Source organism: Octopus bimaculoides, chromosome 5 (assembly GCF_046866305.1).
Source record: "Octopus bimaculoides isolate indiv1 chromosome 5, ASM4686630v1, whole genome shotgun sequence".
Lineage (NCBI taxonomy): Eukaryota > Metazoa > Mollusca > Cephalopoda > Octopoda > Octopodidae > Octopus > Octopus bimaculoides.
The window spans coordinates 68,067,479-68,083,168 of record NC_142932.1 but is presented as its reverse complement, the minus strand read 5'-3'; the positions used below and the strand labels follow the sequence as shown (position 1 = coordinate 68,083,168).

Here is a 15,690-nt window from a genome sequence, read left to right as displayed (position 1 = left end):
CCTCATAGACAGTGCCCAACTGACCCTAGTACACTGTGTAGTCAACAAAATCAAAAACAATTCAAATACGTGGAATTAAAAATATAAAATAGTGACAATTTACCCATCACACTCTGTGTGTGTGTGTGTGTGCGTGTGTGTGTGCATATACATATAGATATGTATACATATTTTCACGTCTAGAAACCAGTTGCTTAATAGTAAGCCCTAAGATGTCAACACCTTTACAAAAGGGCATTCAAATACTTCCATTGAAAGGATTTTTAATTAAGTACCACATAAATAGGAAGTGCCTGAGTTTACATGGTAATTATCAGTATAATATCTAGTTTGCCTATATCAAGTACTAATTAGTATCCCCCACTCCATACTTAATACTACATATTTCAAAATTCTTGAAAGACATAATTTCAGAATGACATTGTAGGATAGGTGTGAGAAGCCAGATCTGGCCAGTTTGAATGCTAAAGGGTTAAATTATATCTGAATTAGTGACTGGTAATTGTATGCAATATCTGAAACTCACTAATTCCTAATCCACCTGAGGCTAGTGTTTAAAAAGAAATACACTTCAACCTAATTAAAGGTCTAGTATTCTCTATTTGAAATTCAAACCTAGAGTCAGCCTAGGGTCAACCTCATAGCAGTTTTTATAGCCATATCAGGTTTCCAAATCTTTCTCTCTCATTCTTTTCACTCAAAAACTATAGTAACTGAACAAAATAATGCTAGCTAGTTGCGTAGACTAATAACTAGTTGAAAGTAGCTGGATGCAAATGCAATTTCTGAGATGTCTATGCAGCAGAAACATGCATTGGATAAATTTAAACCAAATATGTTGAATAACTGACTATAGCTATAAAAGAATATGCAGATTTACTAATCTCTATATTCTGTCTTGGATATACTCTCAGTAAAATATCTATAATCCAGTGAAGCAAATCCAGGAGTTATCCATCGGATGAAATATATTGGGATTGCCTACCTCAAGTAATCCTAGGTGCTTGTTACAACTCAATGTGGTTAGCTATAACCTTGATTATAATTGAGTTCCCAAACGGTACCCACCTGGACACTTTATAACTATTTATTCTCTCCTCTCTCTCTCTCTCTCTCTCTCTCTCTCTCTCTCTCTATATATATATATATATATATATATATATATATATACATACACACACACACATACATGTAAGAACTCCCTTCACTCACAAATGATTGTGGGATTGCACCTAGAAAGTTCCCCTCCAAGGTACAAGTCCAAGGAAGGTTGTTTTTGTGGAAGACCTGCAGTCATTCATGCGTGCCCTCTCCATGCCACAGATGTCCAAGGGAAAGGTGGTGCCAGTGTTGCAACTCATTTATACAGTTCATTGAACTGGAGCAATATGAAATAAAGTGTCTTGGTCAAGAACACAACTCACCATCCAGTCTGAGAATTGTACTCACAACCTCACAATTGTAAACCTGACATTCTAACTTCTGAGACATGTGCCTTCACACACACGCTTGTGTGTGTGTGTGTGTGTGTGTGTGTGTGTGTGTGTGTGTGTGTAGGCAGACAGACAGACAGACAGACAGGCAGGCAGACAGACAGACAGACAGATAGATAGATAGATAGTTTCCATTACCAAGTCCACACACAATGCTTTGGTCAACCCAGAACTATGCAGTGGGACTGAACTCAAAACCATGTGGTTGGGAAGCAAACATTTTACCACACAGGAATGCAGACATAAAATTAATAAAAAAGAATTATCAGTTTCTCAGGAAATAACACTCAGTTTAAGTTGTGCCCTCCATCTGCTAAAATCTTGAGGAAGTTGAAAATTTGACAACTGACATCTGTTTAGGAAGTTTGGCATAGGTGGTTTACTGAATAATTTGGTAAGGTGCCAACATTATATTGCATGCTGCAAATGTAAACGGAAGTTTACAAAACAATAAATAAATAAATAGGCACAGGTGTGGTTGTGTGGTAAGAAGCTTGCTTCCCAACCACATGGTTCACAGTTCAGTCCCACTGCATGGCACCTTGGGCAAGAGTCTTCTACTGTAGCCTCTGGCCAACCAAAACCTTGTGAGTGGATTTGGTAGACAGAAACTGAAAGAAGCCCATCATATGTATGTGTGTGTGTGTGTGTGTGTGTGTGTGTGTGTGTGTGTGTGTGTGTACCTGCATATGTCTTTGTGTCTGTGTTTGTCCCCCACCACCACTTGACAACTGGTGTTGGGTATTTACATCCCCATAACTTAATGGTTCAGTAAAAGAGACCAATAGAATAAATACCAAGCTTTAAAAAAAGTACTGGAGTTGATTGATTCATTTAACTAAAAATCTTTAAAGGCGGTGCCCCATCATGGCTACAAGTAGAAGATAAAATAAATAAAATAGAATAAAAAGGTTGCATTACACCACATAACTTATTGTCTATTTTAAACTTCATTCTACACTCTCTCTCAAAACTTCCACATGCAATAATGGATGTGTCTCTGCTCTTGATTAAAATAATTTCTTTAAATTGATCTATATTGAGTATATTGAAGAATTGCTCATGGTCTTTTTATGCTTTGCAGTGTCTCCATGACTGTTAGAATAAACAATTATTGTTTGCTGAAATCAAAGATCTAGTCCCAAAGTTTACTATAAAGCTTCCACCATAAGCCAGTCAGTGGTGTTAAACAAGGAGACCCATTAAATCAACCACTCACCAACAAACACAGTCCACTCAACAAGCTTCCTTGCCATCTCTACCAACCCAGCTTCACTCAAGTTATGGCAGAAGACACTTGGCTAAGGTGCTGTGCAGTGGAACCATGAAAAGTAAACTGCTTAACCACATGGCTACACTAACATCAATATACTGCTGCTACTTGAATTTGTAAAATGATCGACAGGTTGTTTAATAACAATCTAAATTCAGTGCCTTGATGACCTAAGTTCAAATTCTGTTGGGACCATCTTTGGCTTCCAAAGAGGGCACTAAAAATGAATTAGTTTCCCTTCAACTGTTTCCAACCACATTCTAATCATGTTAGTTTACAACTGAATTCTGATTTGACTTTACAAATCAGTATTCATCTACCAGATAACAATGGAACCTCTTGTCAGCCAGGTGATCTAATAATATGTTGCATCCATGGTTAAGAATTATCCACCACGTGGCAATGGAACTTGTCGGTCAAGTGAATTATGTACTTTACTCATGGTCAACATTTACTGACCATGAAGCATCTACTAACCTGTATATTAGTCAGAGGGACTAATTATATAACTTACCCAGGATCAGCATCTACCCATTATGTAGCACTGGAACTTCTAACTAGCCAGGTGGACTAATTACCTACTATTAACACCAAACCAGCTCAAGAAGGATCAAATGGTAAAACCTTGAACCCATTACTCTAAGTATGTGGGACCTGTTTTAGAAAGACACAAAATCTAAAGTCTTAACATCAATCTTACCTCAGTTGCTTGGAGTGGAGTGTAGGAAGATATTACTAGGTAAGTATGGAAATGAAATTTTAATAAAAGAGGAAAATTGGAGGGGGCTACCACTGAAACAACTGCATCTGTCATTGATAAAGTCTAATAAAGACATGAAATTTCAGATTTGTAATTAGATTACATGTTAAATAGTTTATCTGATTGTTAATCCTATCATAGACCAAACACGTATGTTTTACAATTTTTCACTTCTACATTTTGATGGAACATATCTGTTATATTCCATTCGCATCACTAATATTGACAGTGTCGTTGTCATCCTTTTAATGTCCACTTTTCCATTCTTGCAGGAGATGGACAGAATTCACTGAGGCAGATTTTCTACAGTTGGATGTCCCTTCCTGTTACCATGCTTCATCTGTTTTCAAGTAAAACTAGACATGTTTTTACAGAAACTTAAGGACACTATTTGTATGGAAAACGAAGGACACCGTAAGATGGTGATGTTCATTTACAACTATCATGTGATATTAAGATATGGTGACAGGTTGATTTTGACATCTTCTCATCCAATAATTTTACATCTAAAAGTTACTTGTTTGAGAATGAATCTAGATTATGTAATTCAAAATATATAACTATTAATCACCAATATATCTGATGGCATATGCTGCACATTTTTTATGACTAAATTTCTCAAAAAATCACTTCAGATCCTATATGCAAAGCTGGGCTTCTCATAGACTTTAATGTGCATCTAATATATCCATGCATTGTTTATACCATCAAATAAGGTATGTAAAACAATATAATTAAATATCTTATGAATTGTCATGACTAGTTGTTTTCTCTTCCTCTGTATGTGTGAGTGTGTGTGTGTGTGTGTGTGTGTGTGTGTGTGTGTGTGTGTGTGTGTGTGTGTGTATCTGGTTTCTTTTGGCTTATTTACCAGATTTACTGATAAGGTTTTGATTAGCCCAGGGCCATCCGGGTGCCACACAGTGACATACATATATACTGTGTCCCACATTATTAAACAAATCAACCTTCTCTCAATAAATAAATGAATATTCATTCAAAACCAGTTGTTTTCCCACTGACTGTTAGCAACACCTATCTACGCACATTCTATTAAAATAAATCGGATCTGTGCAGATGCCAACAAATGGCAGCCATTTTTGTGATTGAGCAACATTTTCACCATCACAAATTATTAGGCAAATATAATAAAAATGATAATTGTATCAGAACAAACATTTATTTAATTCAACAGTAAAGGTTTAACAAAAAAATTATTCATAAAGGACTTAATGGTAAACATAATAACACGTTCGAATGAAAATAATCATGGGATTATGATGTGATACAGCTCCTAATGTTTGATGTATGATTCTTCACGTGCAATAACCATCTTTATGCACTGATCCATTGAATTTGTCAAGGTGATGATATCTTCTTATGTCATGCTTTGAGCAGCATATACAATAGCATTCCAGACAGCAACTTTACTTGAAAACTGCTGTCCATCTTGGTAAACATGACTCTTCAGGACACTCCACAGATTCTCAATCAGGTTTAAGTCAGGGGAACAAGGTGGCCACTCCATCAAATGACCTCCAGAGAAGCCTATTTGCTGCAGGTATTCCTTAGAATTCTTCGCTGCATGAGACAGGGCATTATCTTGCATAAAGACCAGCTTTCTCTTGAATGAAAGTTTTTGCCTTCTGAACGACGGCTGGAAATTGTCCTTTAAGAAGGTAACATATATTTTCCATGTCATCTTAATGCCATCTGGGACTTTCCATGGCCTGACCATCATACCACCAAGGACACCAGCCCAAAACGTGACCCCACCTCCCCCCTGCTGGTGTCTCAACTGATAAGGACAGTTCCTGCTGATTGATACCCAACCTTTACTCTAGCCATCTGGTCTGTTAAGGGTAGCATGGCGTTCATCAGTGAACAGAACTGTTAAAAAATCTATCTTCATGTATTCTTCTGCCTATTTCAGTCTCTTCTGCTTATGAACATCCTTCAGATGGGGTCCTGTAACAGGTTTAACACTCCTGGTTACCTGCGTCAAGAGGCAACACCTGGTAGTTTTCGACACCTCTTCCCTGCCATAATGTTTGAAGATTTCTCTAATTGTCAGACATGGGCTCCATATGACTTCCCTCTTCACATGTGACAAAGTACGATTCGAAGTAACCTTTGATTTGACCTTATCTGCCCTTGACCGGACAGAAACTGCACAAACCTCTTCACTGTTCGGTGATCTCTTCCCAATATTTTGGATATTTCTATGGTTGTTTTTACTTTCCCAAGCTCTGACATGATGGTACCTAGACTTCTCATTTGAGGTAAGATCACGTTTCTGACCCATGACACTTAAATTGGGCACCTGCCTAATAATTTGGGATAGCAGAAATGTTGCTGCTACACAATAATGGCTGCCGTTTGCTTCCGTCTGTGCAGATCCAATTTATTTTAACAGAAAGTGCACAGATTGGTGTTGCCAACAGTCAGGGGAAAACAACTGATTTTGAACAAATATACATTTATTTATGGAGAAGGTTGATTTGCCTAATAATGTGGGGCACAGTGTAGTTGTGTCGTTAAGAAGTTGGGTTTACGATTATATTGTTCTGCACTTTGGGGAAGTGTCTTCTAACCCTGGGTCATCCAAAGCCTTGAAAGTGAAACTAGGTAAACAGGGCAAGTGTGCAGAATTCCATACACACATATATACGAACACATACATACAGGGTGTGTATGTATAATATATATATATATGAATGTATTTATGTATATGAATTGTTGGCAGTTCCAGTAACATCTCTCTTCTCTGCCTATTTTTGTCCTTACAAGTTTGATAAAATATCTACAAAATAAGGGAGTCAATATTAGCAACAAATAACATTGAATGGAGTGCTCTAGCATGGCTACAACCCAATAATTGAACGTGTGTGTGTATATATAACCAATGAATTAGTGTACACACACAAACACACACATGCATGCACAGACACATGTGCTTCACTAGTGCTGATACTATGATAAAACACACTTGTAAAGTGGTTGGTGTCAAGAAAGACATGTCAAAATAACAAGTATGAGTGAGATGTAATTCCTGATCCATCTTGGAAACAAGAAACTCTATATAAGACCCAATTCAGACTGATTATCTAGTCAGCTTGTCGCTGTGCAGATACGAGACAAAGCCATGATGATAATGATGACAATGATACATGTGTATGTGTGTGTGCGTGAGGGGGGGGGGGCATAGACATGGAATATGCTTACATTTCTTCACAACTGTCTAGTTTCTTGTTTTATCCTACTATTAGAAATTCAGGTTGAAATTTGGTAAACAGAAACCATACAACAATCATCTTGAGAGGGGAGGAGAGAGAGTATGCATGTACACACACACAGAGCTAAGCTGTTCAATGTAAAAAGACCAGTACAATAAAATACCTCAGTTAAAAACAAGAGTTGGTACCAAGAAGGGCATCCAGACTTAGAATAGGACCTCAAGATGCAAGGAAAAAGTAGGCATAAAAATAATGATTATATACACACCCAAGTAGGCAGAAATTCTTTAGTGTACCCAGTGTAAACTAAGGATGAGTAAGAGATGGAGTGATTCCTTAAGTACGTTAACAGAGAAGGTAAATTGTGCATATTGCAGGTGCATAGCAGCAGTGAATGCTACAAGCACTTGCAGAATAACTTCCCTCAGGCAACACTCTAGAAGTAGTTGATAGCTTCTGTTACTTAGGGACCTATTTAGCTGTGGCAGGCAGTTTATATCATTGCTTTCATTGATAACCAGTCAGCTCTGTAACACTCCTATCACTCGCCTCACTGCAACACAGACTTTCCATCAGAAATCCCTCTTATCACACATGCCTTTATCATTCATCTGTTTGTCACCCATTACTTTATCTTTCAAGCTTCTCACACCACTAATTTCTCATCTCCCAGTCATTCTCTCCTGAGTGCTAGTATATAGAGGGAAAAGTTAAGCATACATGCTGATTCAGTCATATGATGCATATAAATGAGGACAGTTGCATAAAGACATGCTGATAACTTAAAGTGGGTGGAACTGGTGGAAGAGCGAGACCTATGATCTGGGACAAAGTATTGAGGGTCAATCTCAAAATACTGACAAAGGACTGAGATATTTGGTGCCTTACTTGAGAAATGGTGCTTGAGAAATCTCACCCACCACAACTGAATCAATATCCTGAAACCACCTTCGTAAATGCTTGTATGCCCAAAGCTCTACCCCATCCCCATTCCCACTGTCCTATTAAGCTCCCCCCACATCTCATCACTTCTTTATCTTTCATATCATTCATCTACCATTATCACTGGAGAGCAGAATGGACACAGACCATGCACCCACCTTCATTACCTTCTCCTTTCCTCCCCCTCCTCAGAACCACTTCCATTCCTCATCTTTCTCCATCTATGCTCTCTCCACTCTGCTAAACTGCATTTTTACACTTCTTTTATCCCCTATCTCTCCCAATGCCCTCACATATCTAACATAACCCCCTCCTTGCAAGCCACTTCTATGTGTCTCACCTTCAATTTCTAGAGCCACCTCTGTCCCATCTAACCATCTCTCATCAAATTCTCATGAAATTTTTCCCCTCTGTCTCCCTACCCAGTCCAATCCTCTGTATCTCCTCCCACCCACTGTACTTTGAGTGCATGTCTTAATATCACCATCTCTCCCACTCACTCCATCTTTCTCTCTAGATTTCCTTCTCCCTTGTTCTCCAATTGTATCTCTTTTACAGTGTGACACTTATCTCTATAGTCTTTCATTCTTTTAATTTCTCATCAACTGGCACAAAGCCACTTCCCTCAATACTACCCCTCCCCCAGTCAGAGCAAGGACGTTGTCTTGCCTCGAAAGTTTTTTGGTGACACCCCCAGTACATTCTGTGAAGTGGCTGACATTAGGAAGGGTATCCAGCTATAGAAACTATGGCAAAACAGACAATAGAACTTGGCATAGCTCTCCAGCTTGCCAGCTCATCAAACCATCCAACAGAATGGACAGAATGGAAAACAGGTGTTTGATGATGATGATGATGATGATAATGATGGAAGAGCAAAGTAATTTTGATAATTAGTAAGAACAGAACGGGGTGTGGATGTACTTGACTTCATTAATTATTCATCTTTACCCCTGAATGTATTAGACTTACTTGCTGTTAAGAATCAGAGATCTATTACAAAGATCAATCAGTTTTACAAATGTACAGGCAGTTAAGGTACTCTTCATTCCTATCATTAAACAGTCAAACCATAGGAATTTTGTGCATCACCTTTGACCCTTGTAGGTTTGTTCTATCACATTAACTGTTTGAGGTTCAATATTCCTAATGAGATACAGTCTATATTTCAATTAATTCTTGAAAACAATCATGAATTTGATGGACTTAGTAAAATAATTAACTTTTTTATTAAGTGGATATTTCAAACACAAAAAAAGGTTCTTACATAAAGATTATGATGGCTGGGTCAAATTTAAACAGGGACACTCTAAAAATTAGAGGCAGTCTAAAGAGTTAATCCTTGATATTTTAGGATCATCACTTAAAACAAAAGCAACATTTTGATGATGATTGAAAACACAAAAATCTCATGGAACTATTTTTAGTATTGTTGTTGTTTAGCACCAGGTAAATCCTTACTGAGCAAACCTATGATAAGCCATAACAGCCATGGGCATACTGTCTCTATATGGTAGTGTAAGACTATATCATGTAATCATCCTTCCTTTCTTTAAGAGGGGATTTTGAGTAGTATTTCTAACATGTAGTGACTATCTTGATTCATCATTTTCTGTAGTAGAAATTAAGAATCCACAGAGGCAATATTTGATTCTGTAGGGTTTACAGAGGCAGCACTGATATCAGTTTCTGTAGCATTAAGCATGAAAAAATAACAATCTCCCCAAAGATAGCTTACAAATTTTTCTTTTTTCTCTGGAATCGCAGTAACTAATTTCTCTAAAGTCCTGGTTTCTATTCTGTAATTTCTCTACTCTCTAGGATATGTAGAATTAAATGTCTTGCTTTATGTAAGATATGAACTCATGATCTATGAGGTGCCTCTATAGAAACCCAGAAATAACTAACAATAAAGTACAAATAATTAAGGCAGTGAATATAATTAAAATAATTAGAACATTTTTGCATATCAATGAAATACTGAAATCTATTCTTTAATAAGAAATAACTGGTTTGAAAAAAAGTAATGGATCTTTTCTAATTAATTCTTATTAAATAACTTAAAAGTAAATTTATTTGAAAGTAAATGATTCCCTCCAAAACTGATAGTAAATAATAATAAAAACCAATATCATAAAAGATAAAAGGTAATAATATATTTTAGTAACAAAAATAAATGAGAACTGAGAACACATCAAGTGTTTAAAACACAAACAGTAAACATTATATAAAATCACATGTAATCAACATTGACATGTGGACATGAAAAAGTTCCAAGGTGATAGGAAAAAGTAAACAACGAGAGATAAGTAATGTGTTAAGCAGTGTGGCAGAACAGTACAAAAGTGGTATAATAAGGAAAGAGTACTCACTAACGTCAGCCCCCATTCTGTAAATGTAAAGACAACAGGTGCAATGGTCGAAAAAAGGCTCGACAACTTTCTCAGCTTTTACATTTGAACAGGCAGAAAGGAAACACGATAAGAATAAATAGTATAACAAAGTTCACAATTAATGTTCTATAGTCTTTCGTATGTCCACACGGAATGTTATCCAGGATGTATACAAGATTCGAAAAGGTGATAACATCGGCAGACATGTCAAGAGAAAGTTGTCTGGTGGAAGAAGCCCAGGCAGGAGCATAATAAGATGCTAACAGACTGACTTGCAAGGATGGTGGGAGGATATAGTAGCAGTGATATAGTTGGTGAAAGAGAGGAGTAGCTGCAATAAAGTTCTGTTGGATTTCTCAGCAACATTTGCCAAGCTTAAATAAGCACTGGTTGCTAGAGTACTGTAAGTATAGCAGCCCTCACAGACAGTGATTACACCTGAGTAAGGAGAAAAAACAGCACGTTGGCACCACCAGGTTTTAGCTAACAGTAATTAAGAGTGTGTTAGTGATGATGTAGGGCTTAGCAGTCTTAACTGGTATACTTTTAACAGATGGAAAGGGGAGCGGTATTACATAGTACCAGAAATAACTTGTGCCATTTCTTTTCACAGTTGATAATGATCAGTTGTTGAAAAAGAATATAAATAAAAGATATTGCAAAAAAACGAAATTCTGACTTGATAGCATGTGAAGTCTGTTATTGGTTAATCGGACCATATTGTATTTCATAATATTTCATGTAGCAAGGATTGCCAATGATAAGCTACATGCAAAACTGTAACACAGATAAACTTATTTCATAACAAAATTTCAAATTTCATTAATGAAATACTTTTAGGATATCAGTAAAATACAAAATACTGACATATGCATACATACCATATGGGTATGTATGTATATGTGTGTGTATGTGTGTGTGTGTATATACACACATCATATATAACACACACACACATACATATATATTTTTATACATACTATATATACATACTTTTTATATAGTATATACACACATACACGTACACAGATATAAATACTTACTATATATATATATATATATATATATATATATATATATATATATATATATATGTATATATATATATATATATATATATATATATATATATATATATGTATATATATATGTATGTTGTACATAGTATGTATACATACAATACATACAATATGTATACATGTGTGTGTGTAATGTGTATATATAAATATACATAAATGCATCAATATATATGCATACATACAAACACACACACACACACATATATAAAGGCAGTGCTCCAGCATGGCCACAGTCAAATGACTGAAAAGAACAATAGAAACTATATATATATATATATATATATATATATATATATATATTTATATATATATGTATGTATGTATGTATGTATATAATGTGTGTATATATTATCATCCTCATCAGTTAATGCCCGTCTTCCATACTGGCACTGTTCAAAAGAATCTGTCAAGCCCCAATGTCTGCTTTGGCATAACTTTCCACAGCTGGATGCCCTTCCTAATGCCAACCACTTTACATGGTGTACTCCATGCTTTCTTCTTTGTTTGTTTTGTTTTTAATACCAACACTAAAGAACTTACAAGACAAGCTTGCTAGACTGAGTGGGACTACAGTAGGGATAATGGGGGTGGCTTTAGACCAGATATTGAGAGACTAAAGTATCATAGAAGAATAGGATTAGGTGTTTTGTAGTAGAGGAGATCCATGGCTACTCAAGCAGGAAAATGAGAAAAAGATGGTAGCCATTAGGTGCCAGACATACTCTCAGGAAAGAGGAGAATATAAGAGTGAATTGGACAGAGGATTGAGGATGGATGGATGGGTAAGTTTGTGAAAGTGTGACAGGAGAGTGGCAGGTGATGGGGTTAGAGGAAAATGGAGAACAGTGGTGGAGGTGTGGTCGATGATGAATATCAGTTTGGGGCAGGCAGAAAACAAAGAAAATAGAAGTGTGTCAGCAAGAAGGGAGTGATGAGCAGCAGTGCAAAAAAGGGGGTCAAGAGCAGAATAGGACTTCTAGTTAGATGAGAAGTGTGGAGAGAGAGAGAGAGGGGGAGATAAAGAGACAGAGAGAGGAGATGTACAGTAACATAGACAGAGGTAAGAGCTATGTTGAGGTGGAAATAGGGAGTGACAAAGATGGAAGACATGAGAGAATATTCAGTGAGAAATAAAGTGGTAAGGATGATACTGAGAATACAGGATAGGTGACAAAACAAAGTGGTCCCAAGGATATAATTACAGTGGTTGAATAAATGGTGGATGGGGTAAATATACACAATACTTTGAGATGGATAGTCCTCTAGAACACAGCAAATCACCAATCATCTCAATCTTTTATCATTATGAGGCTCAACGTCCTGAGGTCAGTCATAACTACTTCACCCTAAATCCTCCTGGGTCTCCCTCTTCCACAAGTTCCATCCACATTTACCGATTAGCACTCTTTTATGCAACCCTCCTCATTAGTGCAATCTTCTCTCAAGCACAGCGTCCAATTTTTCTCTCAACACATTTACACTTTGTTATACATGTACACTGATGATGCACATCCCACAAAGCATGTTAGCTTCATTTCTTTCTAGTCTTCATATACCCATTACATTTAAGGCCCATATTTCACCAACATGTAGCATTGCTATTCATATACAAGCATCACACAACCTGCCTTTTACTCTGAGAGAGAGGCTTTTTGTTATCAACAGAGATTTAAGTTCTCTAAACATTCTCCAACCAGTTCTTATTTTAGCACACTCCCCTGCACACTAAATTCCTTGCTGAGTTCATTGTGGATTCTTGCTTGCTGACTGTCTCTTCATACATAGCTTATTTATCCCTAGTTTCCTTAACTACCACTAAATCACAGTGCAAAGGGCTCAGTTAAAGACTTTCTCCAGACGGACAAATGCTAGGTATAGCAGCTTATTCCCAGCTATGCATCTGGAGAATGTTCATAGAACTATGGTTTCTTGATAACAAAAAGCTTCTCTCTCAGAGTGAAAGGTAGATTGTGTGATGCTTGTATATGAACAACAATGCTACATGGTAGTGAAACATGAATCATGAATGTAAAGTGTATATGAAGACTAGAAATAAATTAAACTAATATACTTGCAGTTGTTTCACAAGGAATATGGTGTCACTTATACCTCTTCCTGAGAGAAAGCCAGAGTACACCTTATCTAGACTAATTCTGTCTCTAATCAGTTTTGCAATAACCCTTTCAATAACTTACAACCTAGTGAAACTGTTTGATGATATATATATATATATATATATATATATATATATATATATATACATACACACACACACTTCTCAACATCCCTTATAGCAGTTTACAATGATATTTCAGCACTGGTCATAGGTATGACACCTTCCTGTATTATCTAATTTACTATTCAAGAGACTAATTTGTACTATATATCACCAGTTATTTTAAGCAGTTGTCCCTGATGGCTCATCTGCTTTCCCGATTTATTCTTTCTACAATGCCACTGTCAGCTTGGATGGTTGGGTCTACATGAGGTTAGTACTATGTACCAGCCTGTCTCTCATTCTCCAATATATTCTCCACATTCATCAGCCTCACATAGGCACTTCCATGCCTCTTTCTTATCAATGGCAATGAGAGTAAGTGTGCTGTTTTCATTCCATATATACTTCTCAACATCTCAATTTTCTCTATTAAACTACCTAGCAATGCAGGACACGCACACCTCACATTGCAAAACCTGTACAAACTTAGTTTTTCCCTCTCCTCTCACCACATGTATCTGATGTTTGGCTTCTTTTCCAGCAATTTGGTATTTTTCTCTGCCTCCTCTTCTTTTCTACTCTTGTATCTTTATCATTATAGATCTAGCTTCAGTGTTATTCCACCATTACATCAACATGTGTTTGGCTAGGATGTTGCACCAACCATAAGTTTTATATGTAACCTCCAACAGACTGTCCTGTAAAAACTGCCAGCTTTGCTCTATGTTATTGTTATAATGTGGTTCTTCATCCACTTGTATGCTGTTGTCGACACTGTAATATTCTTGTCACCACTATTATGCTGTGGCAGCATTCCACATCTTATTATCTTTGCTATTGCTGATAGCTCCACATGCCCACGACTTTAAAACGTCTACCTTGACGGTAAGTCGAACTCATATATATCACGTAACTGACAGACACCAACTGAGAATATTACAATGAATCTACTACTACTGACCCCCAACAACGACTGACTGTCTGACTTTATACCACTTTGTCACATGGGAAGGAGTGTACCATTTTCACTACAACATCACTCCTTTTAGTTTTTTTTTTTTTCTCTTTGAGAAGCAATTAATTTAATTTTACTTTATTCACCCCTCCTCCCTTTTTAGCATTTTTTTTCAACTTAATACTTTTTCTTTTTGGCATCTATTTGTAGGAACTCTGTGTTCTTCCTTCTTCCACTTGTATGCGTGGGTTCAACCACCTGTAACAGTGTTCGTACCTGGAATGTGTTATACAGCCATTCCATAGGTTCTTCCACTCTGGTTCATTTTCTATGAATCTCTTCTTCAATTGATTTCTGTATCGTTTTTCAATACCTTTTCTGTGTTTAATTCCGTACATCATTTTTCCTGTGTACTTTAACATTTTCCCTTCTTCCCAGTATTGTTTTCTGTTTTTATATAACTTCATGTACACCTTATCACCAATTCTGAAAAATTTTGGATTGTCTTTCCTAATACTTTTTCTTTCCTTGCCAGGTAACAGTTTATCAAAAACTGATTTCACCTTCATGCGAACATCAGTTCAGCTGGTGAACTTCCTGCTGGTGTATTGGGGTTTGGCGTCACCCTGTTTACCTTTAGGAACTGTTGCAGAGTGATTTCGTCTGTGGCTTCCTTGTTACCTTTTCTCAAAACTCTTTTGAAAGTGTCCATTTGATCTGGGATGGTAAGGTGCTATCGTTTATGTTCTACCGTGAACATTTCGCAGAATTTTCTAAATTCACTGGACACAAATTGTGTTCCATTATCAGAAACAATCACTTCTGGGAGGCCAAATCTTGCAAATAATTCGTGTAAAAAATTTATTACCGTTGTGGAGGTTGGCCTTTTGCACTTAATAATTTCCGACCATTTTGTAAAACTGCCACTATGTAGTAATAATCATTTAATGGACCCGCAAAATCAATGTCTGGTCTTGTCCATGGACTTCTTCCTTCTGGCCAAGGCTCCCATTTATGAGTAGGCAATTTCACTGCCAGAGCACATCCTCTGCAGCCTTTTACTACATTTTCAACTTCCTTGTCCATCTTCAGCCAATACACATAACTGTGCATAAGCACTTTCATCCTTGCAATCCTTGGATGTCTAATATGGAATTCTTTCAACATTCTTTCTCGTAGAATCTCAGGTATCACTACCCTTTGGCCATACGTCAGTATGCAGTTGAATATATATTTACCTCTTGTCGCTTTTCTTACTGAGCCTTTTTTTTTGTTTTCTTTTGCTGATCACAGAATTTTTTGTTTTTTTGTTTCATTGATGAACTTGTCTTTTGACGTGTG

At 36.7% G+C, this 15,690-nt stretch overlaps 1 protein-coding gene across 29 annotated transcripts in view; it reads right to left on the bottom strand.

Moving 5' to 3' along the window:
* Nucleotides 1-15,690, bottom strand: part of LOC106869304 (pleckstrin homology-like domain family B member 2) — a 458,421-nt gene that overhangs the window by 217,862 nt on the left and 224,869 nt on the right. For 6 of the 29 annotated variants that reach the window (XM_089352387.1, XM_089352388.1, XM_089352390.1 and 3 more), the window contains exon 1: nucleotides 10,077-10,805. The exons of the other annotated variants lie outside the window; for them this stretch is intronic. In XM_089352387.1, the coding sequence (XP_089208513.1) occupies nucleotides 10,077-10,092 (16 nt within the window). In that variant the 5' untranslated portion in view covers nucleotides 10,093-10,805. Of the gene's footprint in view, nucleotides 1-10,076; nucleotides 10,806-15,690 lie in introns of those variants that run through there. 29 annotated transcript variants of the gene reach the window in all.